The 19168-nt window shown below is 39.5% G+C and overlaps 1 protein-coding gene and 1 pseudogene across 1 annotated transcript in view; both read right to left on the bottom strand.

Annotated features, from left to right (window-relative positions):
- Nucleotides 1-9116, bottom strand: part of LOC137295563 (uncharacterized) — a 38489-nt gene extending 29373 nt beyond the window's left edge. The window contains exons 1-6 of the mRNA XM_067826961.1: nucleotides 9045-9116; nucleotides 7247-7515; nucleotides 6427-6478; nucleotides 4123-4259; nucleotides 3040-3142; nucleotides 742-757 (exon numbers count right to left, since the gene is read on the bottom strand). Coding sequence (XP_067683062.1) covers nucleotides 742-757; nucleotides 3040-3142; nucleotides 4123-4259; nucleotides 6427-6478; nucleotides 7247-7485 — 547 coding nt within the window. The 5' untranslated portion in view covers nucleotides 7486-7515; nucleotides 9045-9116. The remainder of the gene's footprint in view (nucleotides 1-741; nucleotides 758-3039; nucleotides 3143-4122; nucleotides 4260-6426; nucleotides 6479-7246; nucleotides 7516-9044) is intronic.
- Nucleotides 9117-12585: 3469 nt separating this feature from the next.
- LOC137297219 (uncharacterized) lies at nucleotides 12586-15535 on the bottom strand (annotated as a pseudogene).
- Nucleotides 15536-19168: the final 3633 nt, after the last annotated feature.

The raw sequence follows: 19168 nt of genomic DNA, 5'->3' as shown, positions 1-19168 counted from the left end.
AACATTTTTGTCCATTTTTGGTTTTACACCCTGGGCTTCATTCGGGATATAATGCCATTCAATTTAAACGTGAAAAAAAAACATAATTAAAAGAAAGCAGAACTTAGTAAGAAAGCAAAAATACATCAGACAAGCTAGATAATGTCTCTTATCTACCTCACACATAAATATCTCTTTCTGATTGGTTAAGTGATCTTCTACTATTTTCAGTGTACCCCATTTACAAGCAAGGTACATTGCAATGTACCCCACTGCCAAAGACAACACATTCGGTGCCTTGTGGTTACACTTCTTCATCTCGAAAAACATTGAATCATGCATGATGCACGGAAATTACCAATGTTTCATCTATGCAAATGGATGGAAGGGAGATAACTCTAAATAAGTTTCTCTTGTTTCGTCTGCAAAAGCTAGTGATAGCTACGAAAAGATTTCCCTCACATTCCAACAAATAAATTTTGACAAAACGTTTATATGTAGTCCCTTTGACTATTAAGAAGGAGAATTACACTGCAGCGATTTTTTAGAGACAATACTTGTGGGAAAAACAGCAAGATGCAAGATTCGAATCATTGGATTCACATAGGTTGACTGAAGTGTACAATCCAATACCCATGTTTAAAAGAGTTCAAAATTAACATTGAGGGGAACATAACCAAACATCAAAGGTACATCAACCCATGCCCCACCCTTGTGATAATATCCCACATTTGTTTTCTTCTGATTTTTTTGACAACTTACCATCTCTCTGATCATGCTGGAATAAGAAACAAAATTTGTAATTAGAAATTTCAGTTCTCACAAAAATAAAAACAGTAATCCCTTCATAATTACATGTTGTCTAATGTCACTGTCATATTTTGGCAACCTGTCATGTAAGTAACGGACTCTGTATCAGACTGACATCATGAGGAACAAGCCATGTCGTACAAAATCAACCAACAGCTTGAGTCTGGCCATGTGATGTAACTCACAGCGGAGCTTTTGTAAACAATGCACAGGGAGACAAGCATGGAGAACTAGGGACCTGTTGCACACCACAACCCACGAGGAGACAAGCAAGGAGGACTGCACATTTTACAACTTGGAAAAAAGATAAATTTATACTTTAAGCCTTAAACAGCAGGATATATCCTTTGCAGAATTTATTGTTACTTAAGGACACATGCTATATCGTTTACTGCAATGAAAATAACAAACATAGACGTTTTACAAGGAAATGGTAACATTTAGATACGATACTTTCAATTCAGCACATATATAGTTTCACCTACTCAAACTAATATGTCCACTACAGTTAATCATGTTTTTGCTAAGCCTCTATTTATTTATAAATGTACACCCTCATTTGCATATGCAAGTTTGTACCAACTTGACGATGCACACGTCATTCTTTTGCCTGTAAACACAAGTCACTGAGCTGAATATCAATGAGTCATTCTGAAATAAATGAGTCCCTCAGAACTTTTATAAATACACAACAAAAATTAATGCCTCAAATAATATTCACACTGCTTTATTGTTACTGTACATAGGTTGCACAGGTCAGTCTGACTCAGCTGGGATATTTCACAGGACAGAGCTCATAGCAAATGGAGACTTCCACTTTAACTTATCGCTCATACCCTATCACATCAAACAAACATGTTAACAGATCACTGGCAATGCTTGGAGAATCATTGTTGATTTTACCTTCCTTGAGAATTTCAATGTCTTCGGTTTCAAATTCATATAAAAAGTCAACAAAACTTTTAGACTTTGTCAGTGGGATGTTTTCACAAGCTCAGCAATGAACAGATTTCATCAAGGCAACAGATGTTTTGTCTTCTTTTAAATACATACATGTCATTTCAACCTGGAAATCGTCACAAAAGTTTTGGGACAGTTTATAATCATTATGACTTACATGTCTGTCAAAATTATCTTTTGAAAAATTTCTGCATTTAGCATCTTGCGTCATTTACTTTACCATTTAAGTATACAGTTCACAAAACATTAAATCACCTTCCCTGACATATGAGTATCAATGGTCATCTTGACTGAAATGTCCTTTGTGTTTTCTAACTGTATCACCCGCAGTGCATTCATTCGATACCCTTATCTCAGTTTTGTAAACTTAACAGTCTTAGTATCTATCTGGGCATCATGTCGACTGCTATTCTGTAAAAATAACAGCAGGGATCTATGGACCAACTGGATGACGTTAATAAGTATGAGCACAAACAGTAACTGTCTTACTTTAACTATTAACATTGCACATATTACATCATAAATGTCATCATAATGATAATGAAATAATTCATTTAGATTATTACCATTCCAGGACTGGACATTCAGAACCCCAAACAGAATGACATTCTATTTCAGCAGAACTTAACCTTGTCAAATGTCACTGTCACTGAAATTCAATTTACATGCAGACTGATTGAACAGTTGTTCATTTACTGACTAAAGCTTCCTGCTTTTCTCTAATAGGTACTGAGATCTCAGATTTTGTCTTCACACTGTGGATTTACAGTCACAATGTTCACTGACATATCAGTTTGCCTTGCGAAACCTCTTTTGCACATCGCTTACCTCCCTTAGTGTGTTTGTGATGTGAATGTCTATTTATAAGAGTGTAAAAACGGGTAAATATTTGTGCGCATACACAAGCAATGAATCTTGGGATCTCATTTGCATACTGCATACCTCTCCTGGTGTGACCTAGATGTCTATTTTTGGAAAAGCAGAAATGAACTGAATATCATGACGAATAAAAGCTGTGATTGTTTTAAAAACAATGTGTAATTATTAGCTGAGCTTAATTATTTGAGAATGGAAGTTAATTTATGAAGCTTTAGAAACATATACTTTTTGTATAACACTGATCTTGTCTTTCCACAAAAATAAAAATAACCGTTTCATCAAAAGCTGGCATTCAAGAGGACGCACACCTAAAAAAAATATGAGTCTTGCCAAAATATTATGTGTCAGAGAGTCAGAGACATGGGACATGGGGGTAGATTTATCCCTGCAAATAAACATGTTTGAGCTCACCGTCATAATGACCTGCTTCTTAAGGATGAAGTGTGGTTCAGAAGCAAGAGCAGCCACAGCAGCCTCTTCGTTGACAAACTGTACGATGCCTGTTCCTGTGCACCTGAATTACAATATTAAAATGTCTCACAACTCTCTGAACAATCCACAGGCTGCTAAAGTCTCGAATCTGCACACACAAATAACCTGATGTTCCAAATAGTGTTGACTTTGTCAAATTTTAACCTCCAGCTGACGCTGATGGTTCCAAATAAATTCCTGTGCTTCCTATACTCAATAACACCCGGAAATTACCTACATGCCAATAATTTGCAAAGTTTTCATCAGGATCTCCATAAACAACTGATTTTGCAGTTTAGGTTGTCTTCATATATACATATTAGGGGTGGGTATGGCAGAGAACTTTTATATCATGATATATTACGACGCAAAAGCATATACTGCTATATGTATTGCAACATATTACACCAACACTTTTTAACAAAAAACAAAAACACTTATAAAAACTCAATGGTTGATTTAAAAGCGAAATCACAAACAATCAGTGTGCTTAATTAAGCTTTAAGAGAAACCTCCGCTCTCACAAAAATAAAAATACAAAGCCCTAAAATTTTAGACAGCAACTAGTCAGTACATATCAGAATTCACTGGTCATTTTTGAGTAAATTTTTAGAACATTCATATCTGAAACACTGCTGGACATTTGAAAAGAAAAAAGAACACTACTTAAAACCAAACTTTACTTGACTTCTGGTGTGAAGAACAGAAACATCCAAAGATTTCCAAGTGTTAAGAAGTTCTTTGAATGCATGTCAAAACACGAGTTTTCCATCAGCATATCGCAATGTGCATGGTTTTCATCTCTAAATCGGGATATACCAGTAAACTGGTTATATTGCGTAGCCTTAACATATATGTAGAATAAGGATCCTGGCAAACTATACTGTCATATATTTCAGCTAGTGAAATTTGAAAAAGGCCAGCAACTTTAAAGCAAGGTAGTTATCTATTAATATTTCTCACATATTAATGCATATTTCAGAGCGACTTTTCATGCACAGTCTGCTCCTAACTTGTACTCACTTTCCTTCATTGTTACTGAATATATCAAACTTCATCAGGTCCCCAAACTTGACAAAGTACTGGAACAGGTCAGATGGTGTTGTAGTCGGCATCAGGTTGAAGACAAAAAATGTCTCTGACCCATCAGCTTCATCAATCTACAGCAAATAAATAGATAGAGAGTTGCATGAATAGATGAATGGTTGAAAGGATTGTTAGTTTGTTGTTTAACACCTCACTCAGCAATATTCCAGCAATACGGTGACAGTCTATAAATAATCCAATCTGAACCAGACAATTCACTGATCAACACAATGTGTATCAACGCAGTTGGGACACAATGACGTCAGCAAGCTTTACCACCCGATCCTGTTAATCGCCTCTTTCGAAAAGCATGGTTTGCTAAAGACCAAATCTAACCTGGTTCTACAAAGGTTTATAATGGATTGTGGAAAAGGGCGGTAACATATAAAAAACATATTATATGGAAATAGTTGGAATCCGAACAATACAGCATGACAATGCTTAGTTGCGTCATGCATTAATTCCTTCTTGTCACTTTTAGTAGCCATCATTCAAAACCACAGCAGATTCAACTACTAAGAAACAACACCATCCCACAAACATGTAATTCTGAATAAAATCAACATTTTACACTTATCCTGACTCATGTTTATTTGCTTGTCTCCCTCTTCTATCCGACAGTTTAGTGGAAACAAGAAATCTGTTAATGTTCCCTTCTTCAAAAGAGGACATAAAATCATACTCACCCACGAGTACCCTCCCTTTCTTCCATATATTGGTGCCAATATTGGTCACATGACCGGCCGCATTTGTCACTCTCTCTATAATTTTCGTATCCCAAAGACAAGGATTTGCAGGGAAATCCAAGTGACATGAAGGGATGATTGGGAGGGCTGACCTCATGAGTAAGGTTAAGTACCAAATAGCAAATTCATTCAGAAAATTATAAATTTTTCTTTATCCTTACTCATGCGTATCTGCTTACAGTATCCAATGGAAAAGGTGGTGGCACATGCCACTTCCTGGATATGACCTGCAAAATATCCTGTGTATCCCATCAAAAGGAACTATGATGGCACTATAATTCTCATTTCTTTTACCAAAATCCAACTGGTATCTCGAAGGGAGTTATCTCATGACTTACTGCTGCAATACAACCCATGCATCACATATTATCTAAATATGTACAGGGTTTATGATCACTCATGCTGTTCTGTCCCGATGTTCACATGGACTCTCAAGCAACCACCTCATTAGTGAATGTACCAACAAGTCACATGATAAGGGTGAGCTATTTTTAGCGCCTTTGAGGAACCGTAACAGTTGTGCTACAACAAATGGACCAAATGCCTGAGACGTCCTCCATAGCAATGTATCTCAGATAGTGATTTGAAAACACTGTGTCTGATTTTCAAACACAAACCTTCATGATTGTTGTAACTGAGCAAATTCCACGCAAAGTGAGCATAGATGCCAAAGCTCTCACTTTAAATAGATTGGCTCATGGCAGCTCAAGTAATGCTGCTTTATACGCACTTAAAATAAGGGTTCTCATCCAGACTGACATTATCATCCATGAGATTTCTGTAGATGTCTCTGTAGACAGTGGAATAAATAGACGCTTAAATTTCCGCCTCCTTGTTTCTGTCCATTTTAAATAAATATTGAAAGCTCTAACTAGACAGAGATAAATCCTGCGTATCATGAGGTCCGAGCACCGTAGATAACATTGGGATGTGAAATTGTCTATCATTATGTCCTGGCAACTGATTTTTAGTAATGAAATCCCAACATAATCGGAGGTGTACCATGTCATGATTTGTGGAGTCGAACCGAGTTCGTGCAAAATCCAATGTGTGAATTTCTGACATCAGAGCTGCCGTGGCTAAGGCAAGTAATAATAATGTCTGTTGTGTCAAAAGTCAAAGGATATCTAATGGTTCATATTCCTCACTAGTGCAGTGTTGAAGAACAACATTGAAATTCCAAGCCAGGGCCTTGAATTTCTGTTGTTGATCCTCCAATTTGAAAGAAGGCAGTAATGCCAGTAATTTAGGTACATTGGTCAGTTTGATGCCTGATTTCATAAATATAACTGTACTGCATGCAGCTATATAGGTTGACAGGGTTGAACCTTTTAATTGCCTTATTTGTAGCAGATGACGGAAGTAATCTGCTATTTACGTCCTCTTTTGCAGAAGGGAACTTCAAGGCATTTCAAGTTTCCACTAAAACTTCAGACAGAAGAGGGAGACAAGCAAATAAGCGTGAGTCAGGATATTGAAAAATATAATAACTCACCATGCCAGACCTCCAGTCTGATTCCTGACCTTGACCCCTGACAGGTAAACCTCTGCAACAAAAGTTGAAGATGGCATTGCCGTAACAACAGGGGTGACGATTGAGGTGGAAACAACTATTAGCATTTAGACCAAATATTGCCACACTACTGCAATATTTTTTCCCTTGAATTGTCCCAGTTGTAGTCATTACCCAAATGAATGTATAGTTTCTATGAAATAAAAACAAGTTGAAGTAGTTTCAGTTTCTTCTAATAACTGACAAGAAACCTGAAAGCCAGATCAAATAAACAGTTAAAACATAGACTTGTAATATTAATATTCATAACTTAATATTATTCACAATTTCAAACTAAGAGTCGCATACCATGTTTGCCTCTATGTTTGTTTCAGAGGTAACAGGGGCAGATAACTCTGAATCAAAGTGAATAGATGGTACTTTGCGTATTTCTTGCTGAGCACTTGTCAAAGGGAATCAGTTACTAAACACATACTTTTGATGCATTGATCACTTCTCAGAGTGTTCTCTTAGTTCAGATATTAAGACATTTCAGGAATATAGTGGATTTGAACATTTAAATGTAGATGTTCATATCCACTTTCAGTATCAGCCTGTGTTACTATTACAGTATCAGGACTGGGACAGGTTCAAATTTTCTACCCAGACTTCCCACCCACTATATAACCTACCCTACCCTGATACATATTACCGGCATGTTAATTTCATGTTAACAAGAATCAACACGTACATAGGGACGGAAGGCTGCTGAATACATAGTTCCCCATTACGTATTGTGACAGAGGACACAGACAGCACCTACCCTCTTCCAGAACGTGACCTCTTGGCGCTGGGAAGTCCAGTAAAATCTTCCCGTGAGTATGGTGCCGGCCGTTTATAAGTCTCACCACAACCTGGTATGACTCTGGACATTGGCACTGAGTTCACCATGTTCACCTCACTGTACCGTACATCAGGGTGATTTGCTGGTGATGCCCATGCCCTTCCTTCATCATAACCTCCTGGCCACCGACCTTGGGGATAACCTTGATAGCCTGACATGACAGTGCAGTGTCATATATCATCAGGTGTCTGAAAAAGGCAGATGATACAACATTTACTTGTTTTATAAAAGGATTATTGTGAGAGTATCAGTGTAGTTGTTTAACATTGAATTTATTAACACAATTGATAACAAAACAGCTGAAACCGAAACAAAGACAGGAAACAAACTAAGATAAGTATATGTCTTCATGTAAAAGGGGCAAGAAAAGGCTTAAAGTTAAGTTGGCAACGGTAATCTATGCTGCTTTCATTAAACATTGTTTAGATGTTTCGATAACATGAAAATTCAAGAACATGATCACGAACATATCTGGTATGTAGCAGATGACAATATAATGATGATGTGTTCATAAGATCAGGTCATCTCCATCATGTAACCATGCCAACTGACTCTCACAATCTGAGAAGAATGGCAGTTATACCAGGCCAGTCTCCAAACCCAAATGCATTTATTGAAAGACATTTGTCCATTCATTGCATAATATGCTTTAAAACGTCATAATGATCTGTTGGTTTCTATAACAAATGCCTGGTGTTGACAGGTTATGTATGAAACAGGAAGCCACGTGATCAAAACACTCTCTCGCTGTGCGGAGGTAAAAGTAGGGCTCATTGTCGAAAACACATACAAAATACCCGAATGTTGCAAGCGGCTACAGTTTCACCGATATGATGTCATCAACACTATTTTTGTAGGAAACAATGATATTTTTGTGTGAAATAGATGAATATACCTGAATTGCTCACGGTTAGCAAAAACAAAACTTTAAATGATATTTACGATAAAAATTACAATTTTGTCTTACATTGCCGAAAACCCCTAACACTGGGATATGTGATTAGAGAGAAAACGAGATGTGATTAAGCATCGGAAATCCAATAATATGGATTATACCATGATACAGAACAGGTCATTCCAGTGCAGACAAAAATAAAAGAGAGTAGGATTCGTTATGGATAACAACTTCTTTATTACATACGATGTGACGTTATAAGGATTCATACCGAAATGTCGAGTCACAAGTAATGAAGTTGTTATCCATAAAAAATCTTACTCTCTTATTACTCACCAACGTCTAATAATGCCAATCTAACAAATCAATAATAAATGACTAGTTATCATTCTCAATGGACTGTTTCGAGTTATATCTTGCATGGACTTCATTAAGTCTTTGATAACCATGATCACAATAATGATGAAGGTTTGGTTCCTAGACAAGTGACAACCTACTGGGGACGTGTAATGTCAAGAAACCATCATCAAGGACTATATTTTCACTGCTTGGGCGTTCATTTCCAGTAGGATCCCTGAGATTACACTAATTCGTTGATGCTAGTTCGTTCTTTATTTCGTTATAATCCCTCAGGACCCCTGTTCTGAGGATAAATATCAAATTGTGGATTTAAGAAAAACGCAAGCATTAATTATTCATGATTTTGGACCTCTTTCAAAATATCGCACAAAACCGCTGATTTTTTAAACCTGAAAGTGCTAGAGTTGCAAAATCAAGGCATGAACAGTGTGTCACAAAACTGTCAACATCAATTTGGCTTACCAAAACATGAACAAATCTTTGTAGCTACATATCGATTAAGCGTTCGTATTATGATGGTTGCAAACAGGAAGTACTATGTGCACACGACACACATTAAACATTCGTAACTACTCGCCTCTTTCCGTGACACGAATGCAAGAAAACTCGCGCACGCCATAGTTTCCAGAAATCGTGGCCTAGAATTAAGATAAGATAAAGATATAACTTTATTATCCGGGAGGAAATTATTCTTGCTTCAAAAATGGTCTCAAAATGAATATATACTAAATTCACAAAAAATGTACACAACAATTATCATGCACAAAGTGAATGTTGATGATTCCATATAAATAACGTACGAGTGGTAGAGAGTGAGTATGGTTTTAAGCCGCATTTCTCAATATTTCAGCAATATCACGGCGTGAACTCTAGAAAAAGGCTTCCCATGGCCACACTGTACCTATGTTGTCGATCGAGCATAGGCAAAGAGGCTGAGTTAGTAGTTATCGCATGCATGATGACTATTAAAAATGTTGCATTAATAACTCGAATACTGGATGGTATGAATAGCTGTCGAGCTCAACAGAAAATTCAAAGATTCACCCACCTCCGTGAAATGTCATCTCAAGCGTTCTTCTTCCTGATGGTTGTTCGAGTGCTCGTGAATGACTGAAATAGTAGGGATTTTTTTGCTTCGACAAATTCCACGAGACGACTGAGCTGTGAGGCCAGTTTTAATTTCTCTGGTGTTTGATGGTGATAGAATTTTGACTGGAATTCATCTTGGGGTGTTACTGTTAGCAATAGTACCCGGAATGTGTCGTCTGCTTACAGAATGAAGGGATTCGCTTGAAATAATGACGTCATTGAGGAAACCCCCTTCCATTCATCGCCTCCACAGCAGGAGAGCGATGGTCTTAATTTACGACAATACTCGTAAGACCGTGAATTTACAAATGGATTAAGAACGCTTCGTGGATCGGTCGTAAAACAGAATAAAACTGTTTTAAATTCAGTCGTACAATCTCACGAATCGTGTAGGCTTCGAACGCTGTGTGGATCGTGTCCCATTTCTGTTCGTCATTTGTACATCTCATGATAAAGAAAGCATAGGCACTCGACTCTGATATATTTGTACGCATGATCTAACTATATAACATATATATCCTTATATATTTTAGGTCATGCTTAAAATATATCAGAGTCTAGCGGCTATGGAAGAAAGAGAACGTTTAAGACAGCATCCCCAGTAATATCTCGGCAAGATTGATAATTAAAATAAACTTTAATTGATTGATTTCAGAAAAATGAATATACCTGCAGAATTTTTGCCTTAAATTTATAAAAAAAACAAAACCTGTTAAGCATCGTATTATTAAAATTTCGACATTATTTGTTACGAGGTAGGAGTTCAAAAAGATTAAGAGCAAGGTGGAAGCGAAGCACAAGTACCGACAAACTTATTGATTCATTAACCCGTGCTGTGCCGTCTCCATTTCTCGCACATCTAGTTGTTACTCTCTTTGAACTCCTCCATTGTAACAAATGGTGAACTGCGTCAAAATTGTAATGATAGTTTGTTGTCATATTTAGGACATTTGTTCTGCAAAAACGTCACAGACTTGGCATGATGCTTTGATCATGATCAACATGTCATAGATTATAGCATGTTTGTTTGTTCATCTATCCGCTTTTCAACCAAACGGACTATGGTTCATCTGAATGTGTGGTGTGGCATCAGTCTGATGAAGCGTACGTAAACCAGCATAGGAGACAGATGATAGGAAGAGTGATTTTGTGTTATAACGAGCGCCCGATGACATGATTCCGATGGACGAATTATAGCACTCTGGCAGTCGGGGTATTGATACGATTAGACACATGAGTGTAAAACAGTATCATAAAGACGTTCAGTCTGGTTATTTATCACTGAAATGTACCGCGACTCGCTGACACATTAATACTGTAAATGCCGGCACATCATCCGCAACGCGCGAAATTCACTTCCACCGATTTACCCACCTGAACTTGAAAGCAAGGAGAGAACTATGTCATATTTACATGTGTGCATAACGATTCAGACTGACAGAAGGTCCCTACAAGGTGTTTGACAGAGGGATAATGGATGGTCAAGTTTCCTTTCATGTCGAGCATATTTTATGATAGACATGCTGGAAACAGCTGAAACATTGGTGCCTCAGTGGCTGAAACTGTTGTCCGATCATGTACTTTCAGTTTGCCACACGTTCTCGAATGTTTACAGGTGAATACTTCACTTATATTATTATTGCCCATGTCTATTGCTGGGGCAGGATATGACTGGTATTATCACTATTTCACAGGGCCTCACATCTCATAGTGTCAGCCACTGGATCTATGTCGTTGTCACCTCTTAGGACGAGCATTGCATGCTGGGATCAAACTAAGATACGAAAAACTGACTGATTGTTTGATTGATTGATTGATTGAGTTTAGTATTATGCCGCACTCCTCAATATTCCAGCTGTATGGCACCGGTCTGTAAATATTTGAGTCTGGACCAGACAATCCAGTGGTCAACGACATGAGCATCGATCTGCGCAATGAAGAGACGATCACATGTGTCTACCAAGTCAGCAAGCCTGACCACCCGATCCCGTTCGTTGCCTCTTACGAAAAGAATGCGTTACTGAAGAAAAACTCCTTTCAAGTCAAAAGTCCCGTCAAGCCCTTCCTTGAACTTCATATTGCTGAGTGCGGCGTAAAACTAAACGCACTCACTCACTCACTATTTGAACTTCAGGATCGGAACCTATTCATAGAAAGGACACAACCCTTTTCACGTCGTTGGGTCTCGGACTAACCACACCCATAGATAACAGCGCTGCCATGGCAATAATTGAGATGGTCCATGGAGGAAATAAAAACAGGAATCATGCACACTGCAAAATATATTTTATGAAAGAGATTCGTTTTTACACAGTTGAATCAAGTAATGACCAGTTAACGCTTTTCCAAGAATATTTCTTAGCGGTCAGATTCTGGCGCATTTGCTCACATGAATAATATTGTAGGCGAAAACTGTGTCCCTGCACATGGGAACTGTGGGTCGTAACATTGGTACCTTGATATAGTGCATGAACTAATCTGGCAAATGATGCAGTGGCACTGACAGACAGGTCCAGTTGTGAGAACGTGACGCCGAGAGCTGGGCCACCTAGGCAAAATGTTGCACTGACCCAGTCAGGCTGGCTTCGCTGTTGTTACATGGGCAAGGAACAGATGAGGAAATGCTGCAGTGATCCAGTCATATCTCATCGTTTGTGTATGTCACTGGGCTCAGCCAGGGAATAATTGAACTATAGGCACGGACTTTAATTCGATGGTAACACAACCTTCATACACAGTACAGTTAGTTGACCGACTCCCGCCTAAACCATACGAACATATTATTTAGGTATTCTGTGACTAATTTAATTGATTTTCAAGATATGATTCCGAAAATTATAAAATCGAAAGAGATATTAAACGTTTTAAGTTAATTCAGCGTAGCGTAAATATTCATTCAACATTGCATAAATATTTACATTCTGTCAATATAGTGTTTACCCTTCTGGTCACCCTCAACATTTTCAAAAGCATGGTTGATTTTTGGGTCAGGTGTATTCTGTATGTTGGATGTCTTCCGATTAGATCCTTGTGGCCGGCAGCATAGGTACACCAGAATGGCGAACTGTATGGCACACACCCCGATCAGACAACCGGCCATGATCCAGAACACGTCATGCTGATACACCACTGAAACACAGAACACGTCATACTGGTACAACCACTGAAACACAGAACACGTCATACTGGTACAACCACTGAAACACAGAACACGTCATACTGGTACAACCACTGAAGCACAGAACACGTCATACTGGTACAACCACTGAAACACAGAACACGTCATATTGGTACAACCACTGAAACACAGAACACGTCATACTGGTACAACCACTGAAACACAGAACACGTCATACTGGTACAACCACTGAAACACAGAACACGTCATACTGGTACAACCACTGAAGCACAGAACACGTCATACTGGTACAACCACTGAAGCACAGAACACGTCATACTGGTACAACCACTGAAGCACAGAACACGTCATACTGGTACAACCACTGAAGCACAGAACACGTCATACTGGTACAACCACTGAAACACAGAACACGTCATACTGGTACAACCACTGAAACACAGAACACGTCATACTGGTACAACCACTGAAACACAGAACACGTCATACTGGTACAACCACTGAAGCACAGAACACGTCATACTGGTACACCACTGCAAACAAGTTACGTAATGGCGGTTCCCAGACCAGAACACCGGAATGGTCGCTATACTTATCACTGAGATGCAATTAAGGTAGCATTTACTAAGTACCAATATTCTAAATTCCGTACTGTAAACTATAAACACTATTCTGCGAAAAAAATGCTTGTTTTGTGTTTGGACTAAAACCAAACGAAGGTTCAGAACCTTTCAGATTTAGATTTATAAGGACAGTGATCTGAACTTACATTCGTTGGTTTCAGTCGTTTCAGTATCGTTCCTTTTGTCTGGTCCGCTGGGTTTCGTCTGGTATTTCACTTCCGGACCAAATCCCGAGCACCGAGGCCATTTTTCTGGCGGAGCAGGATGCTTGTCCTGAGCTTCATTGATCATCATCGCCATTCCATCAGCGTTGTGCATCTCAATGTGACAATGCATGAACCACAGGCCAGGGTTGTCAGCGCGGATTCTCACAACCACATAACCACCTGTTGGCACTATAATCGTATCCTTCCGCGCAGCTCCAGACCCGGAATGTTATCCCCTATCCACGACGAGTTTGCAAATCTTGCTGCATTACAAAATGGATCACCGTTACAGTCTATATCCGGATTGCTTCGCTCGACTTGATAAGTGGAACTATTTTGTATGGCATAGCCCATCTTGAGCACGTAGAAGGAATGGCCGTGGAGGTGAACAGGATGAGACCAACCCTTTCCGTTGCCCATGTTGAGGAACACAAGCTGAACAGAGTCTCCGTACGTGAGGTTAAGTGTGTACGTACAATGGCATGTCTTGTTGAACCCACAGTCTTCTCTACTGCATGACGTATCAACCTCATTCATCTGGGACAGAGCTGAGACGGCAGGCATCTTGAATTTATGTCCATTCACTTGACCTGGAAAATGACCATAGCCAGGAAAGGCAAAGTTGAGGAAGTGTTCTTTGAACTTTCCAGGAGTAACCGGAGGCGCTGGATCATCATCAGGCAAAGACTTGAGCTCGTCGAACCTCACTGTTTTAGTGTTGCTTATAGGGAAGTAGGTGAAGGGGCTGTTGACAACTCGACAAGGGAGTGTCGCAGTGCATGTTCTTCGTGATGAAGTTGGCTCTGCATCAGGCGCTCCTTCGTATCTGAGAATAGCTTCAGCTTTGTGATCAACCCTCTTTTCGATGCTTTGTGCCACAATCCAGTAGTTGTCCACAACTTTGTCGGTGTTGATGATGAAGTCAATCCTCTCGCCGGGGTTGATGATGAAGGATTCTGCGATTTCTGGACTCAGATCATACCCGTCGGACGCCACGATGATGAGATCATGATCGTGTACGGACACCCGGAACGGGTAGAGATGGCCCGCGGCGATCACCCGAAACCTGTACTGTGTATTGGGCCGTACACAGAAAACAGTTAGAGGTGCGCCATTATGTCTATTATTTTTATCATAGAGACGGCCCTTGCCGTTAATAAGAGCACTTGTCATGAAAAACCTGCTGAAGTGGGAGCCATCGAGAGCGTCCGTTGTTGGGAGCTCTTTTCGGTCTTCAAATCCCCCATGAACTGACTTTAAATGTATCAAATTTGAGTCATCGTGGTTCCAGTCTTGAAGCACCATTATCATTTCCTCCATTGGCAGTGGTTTCTTCTCCCTGATGATCAAAGCACCCATAAGTCCATTGGTCCGCTGGTTTCCTAAGTGTGAATGATACCAGAACGTGCCCTTGGGTTTGGCCTTGAACTTGTAGGTGAACAACTGACCCGGAAGTATAGGGCACTGAGTTATGAAGGCCACGCCGTCCATGTGTGGTGTACCTTGTTGGTGAAGACCGTGCCAGTGGATTGATAAAGCCTCATTGTGGAGGTGATTCTTAACATGGACGACAACTGTTTGTCCTTCATACACCTCGATAGCAGGTCCGGGCATGGAGCCATTGGCCACCGTGACAACTCGCTGTGTTTCATAGCCGTCGGCCTGCACTATTCCTTCCGGTTCCAAAGGGGTCGCCGCCGACGTGTTTGTGACGTCATACTTGTACAACTTGCGGTCAGAAGGGTAAACTGCCATGTTACCTTTCATCATGGTCAGACTGTGCTCAATGGTGAGGTAAAATACGCACTCGTCATCTGTCATCAGACACTCTGAGACCACGCCCCTCGCTGAGATGATTGACAGCAGGAGACAGATGGCTGCTCGGTCATACCTCATCCTGAAAAAAACAGAGAAATAAATATTGGTACAGAATATTGATGCACATACAGGTAAATATTTCAATACTGACAATGATAAACAATATCAAGTGAATGAACTAAACGATGGAAGTCTTGACGATACACAGTAATGCACTTCATGAATTTATCCATAGACAGATCTTTGTATAAAAGACACGGTAAAGGGACAAAAAGGGCATTTGGAATCTACTGACAATGCATGTATTTGCCATTCTCTTGATGAAAAATATGATTTGGATGAATGCGTCGTTTTCCAATGTATAGATTTCCGATTCTCCTGTCTACAACTTCTCATGGACTGATGTAAACAGTAATGAACACAGCAATAGTAGAACTGACAGGTGTTGATGAAATCTGGTGAAATATCGGGGGATATACAGTGTATCAATGTGCAAACCCTCATTACCGACAGTGTAGACAGATGTAGCGCTTCAGGTTCAAATATGTAGACTTTTAAATATTTACCAGATTGCATAGAAGCTCACAGACTGGCGTTCTGATTCTAACGATTTTGGATTAACATAAAGAATTTATCATGGGCGTTTATTTGGAGATGTTAACAAATCCGCCATTGATCAGCGACACTCGGTCAAGCCACTGATATTTTAGTTTCCTCTACGTTACCTCTGATTGGCTATTCCAGATCTTATAGAAATGACACTTCGGATCTGAACCATTTCATCCAAGCTATGAAAATGAGTTTATACACTGGTTATTTACATCTGTAGTCTAAATAACAGTTTGATATAAGACTTGAATGCACGGCCAATTTTTAGCGTTAACCGTGAGTAAAACTAGGTTTCCATGGGCGCGTGATGCGTAATGCGTGAATTTGCTGGGGCTCAAAAAGTGTCCGAATATGCACCACGCAGCGTTACGCAGGCCGGATGCGGGGATTCCCAATGAGACCTCCCAGTGTCACGTGGTATTTTTGTACGCATAGCCTATGTGTACGTACACATGGAACTGGACACTACGCACACGTAATGCGCACTGCGTATCACGCAGTTACGCACAAAGTACGATCATATGGAAACTCAGCTCTACGCTGCTTATGTAAGTGAACAATGTCTTGTCCATTTCTAGTCAGGACTGGCATACATCTGTGTGAAACGCGAACGCTGCATATGTATAATATGGGTAATTTATATCACAGAAACCTGTATTTATTTTCTTAAACATCTGGTTTCGTATCTGCAGCCGTGGAGATAGATCTAATCTCCAGATACATAAATCCCAGGGATCTACTACTACTACTACTACTACTACTACTACTACTACTACTACTACTACTACTACTACTACTACTACTACTACTACTGCCACTACTACTACCACCACCACTACTACTACAACTACTACTACTGCTGCTACTACTACTACTGCTGCTGCTGCTACTACTGCTACTATTACTACTGTTACTACTACTGCCGCTGCTGCTACTACTACTACTGCTGCTGCTACTACTGCTACTATTACTACTACTACTACTACTACCACTACCACTGCTGCTACTACTACTGCTGCTGCTACTACTACTACTACTACTACTAAGGCTGCTGCTGCTGCTACTACTACTGTTCATGCTACTACTTCTGCTGCTACTACTTATACTACTAGTGCTGCTGCAACTACTATGTTATACTTGCGCTTCTACAACTACTCCTGATAATATTACTACAACTGCTGCTGCTGTTACTACTACTACAGGTTACCCTCCTAGACTTGGAACGTGAATAACATTGAACTTGGAATGTGACTCGTAGTGACTGTTAGCGTATGTCTCGCCTTAACACAGCATACATCACTATACGCCTGAGGAAATGTGTTCATTCAACATGAGATATAGGTTATAGGTTCAGTTTACAAATCCAGCTGCCCTACTTCAGTCCTAGTATCAACAAATAAATATAATATAAATATTTAATGCACGATGAAAGCTAATTTAGATGTTTTCCAACTTAGAAATTACCCCCGAAAAGGGGTCTGAGTTTGCCCAAGTCAGTGAGATGAGATCAGCAGGGTTTCCCATATGTCTTAACATTTGGAGTACTCTTTCTTGTGTTTGAGAAAGCTTTGAATGAATTTAAATAGTTTCTCAAATGGAAAAACCCACAAGGAACTGGTCCAACAATGACATCGAAGAGGTACATATGGTTTTCGCCCTTGGCATAGAATTTTATACATCGCACTAGCCGCTTGTTCTCATAAGAACTTCGTACCAGTAAATCTGAGATTTTATGCAACATAACACTGTGACATTTATGAGATTCCCAAATTCCTTAAATATATCCTCCTTACTTTCTATGGTCCTTTTGGGATCAGCCGAAAAAACATTATTATTGTCGAAATTCATAATCTTAATCATATAGTAAGAATCTACCGTATTTTGTAACTTCTTCGCGTTTGACGGTGTAAACTTAATACAATAACACTGTTATGATATTGTCTATTCGTACATGCAGCATTCCTCCATGAGTGATGTTTCAAGGTCAACGAACGGAAGGTGAACATGAACACACGCAGCTCCAGTTCGCAAAGTAGACTAGATTTATGGACTTCCGTTACCTCTGAATCAAGGAGAGATCAGGTAGAATATGGTTTGTAATGTAGAGTACTATAAACTGTATGAACCCTCACAAAGTCTACTTTATAAATCAAGCAATATCAGTCAGTTCAGATGCGTTTTGCAATCAAGTGGGTCACCACAAAGCAAGTGATCAGTCACGTGACCTGTCAACTCCGTGTCAAACGGGGCGGTAGGGTAACCTAGCAGTTAAAGTGTTCTCCCGTCATACCGACGATCCGGGTTCGATTTACCCCATAGGTACAATTTGCGAAGCCCATTTCTGGTGTCCCCTGCTGTGTTATTGCTAGAAGCGGCGTAAAACTCACTCACTCACTCATTCCATATCAAACACGTTACTACGGGGAATGAATTGGTAAAAAGAGATGTTTCTTTAATTGAAGTAGATTTAGTAAGTTGATACATATATGTTGATTGGCTGGTACAAACCAAATTTCTACTATTATCTTGCAAGCTTTGAATCGATATTTTACTAAAATGCATTTTGTAAAACCCCGGCATTGCGGCGTACAAATAAACCAAACATTGTGACTGGTTTCGTGACATTTATTCCACTCGCTGCTGTCGCTCTGATTACATCTACAGTCTAAGTCATTTGGCTGAAGAAACTGAAGTGAGCATCTCTCAGGCATGGTTTAAGCAAAATGTTCCACGGGAAAGGTTGGTTAATTTCTAGCGATAGGAGCAACAAGTGTATAAATTAAATCATTAATTTTAATCAAACGATGGACCCAGTCTGTAGTACTAAATGGACTAAACCGTAATGTGTAGATTATAAAACCCTTCGGGTGAACTTGAAATTGTCAACTTCTTTGTGTATACATTCTCTGTACATCATAAAAAAAACATCATTTTGGATATATATTTTATACACACGCCACTTATCAAATCACACAGCAGTAGAACAAAGCCTCATCAGATTCATTAATACCCGAAACTCCTCTTCAAAGGTGACAGTGCAAGGGTACTCAGCTCTCCTTAGACCACAACCACTGGGTCTGCACAGCATGGCCATGGAATGAA

The sequence above is a fragment of the Haliotis asinina genome, chromosome 9 (assembly GCF_037392515.1).
Source record: "Haliotis asinina isolate JCU_RB_2024 chromosome 9, JCU_Hal_asi_v2, whole genome shotgun sequence".
NCBI classification, from domain to species: domain Eukaryota; kingdom Metazoa; phylum Mollusca; class Gastropoda; order Lepetellida; family Haliotidae; genus Haliotis; species Haliotis asinina.
This window is presented reverse-complemented; position numbering and strand designations above follow the sequence as displayed.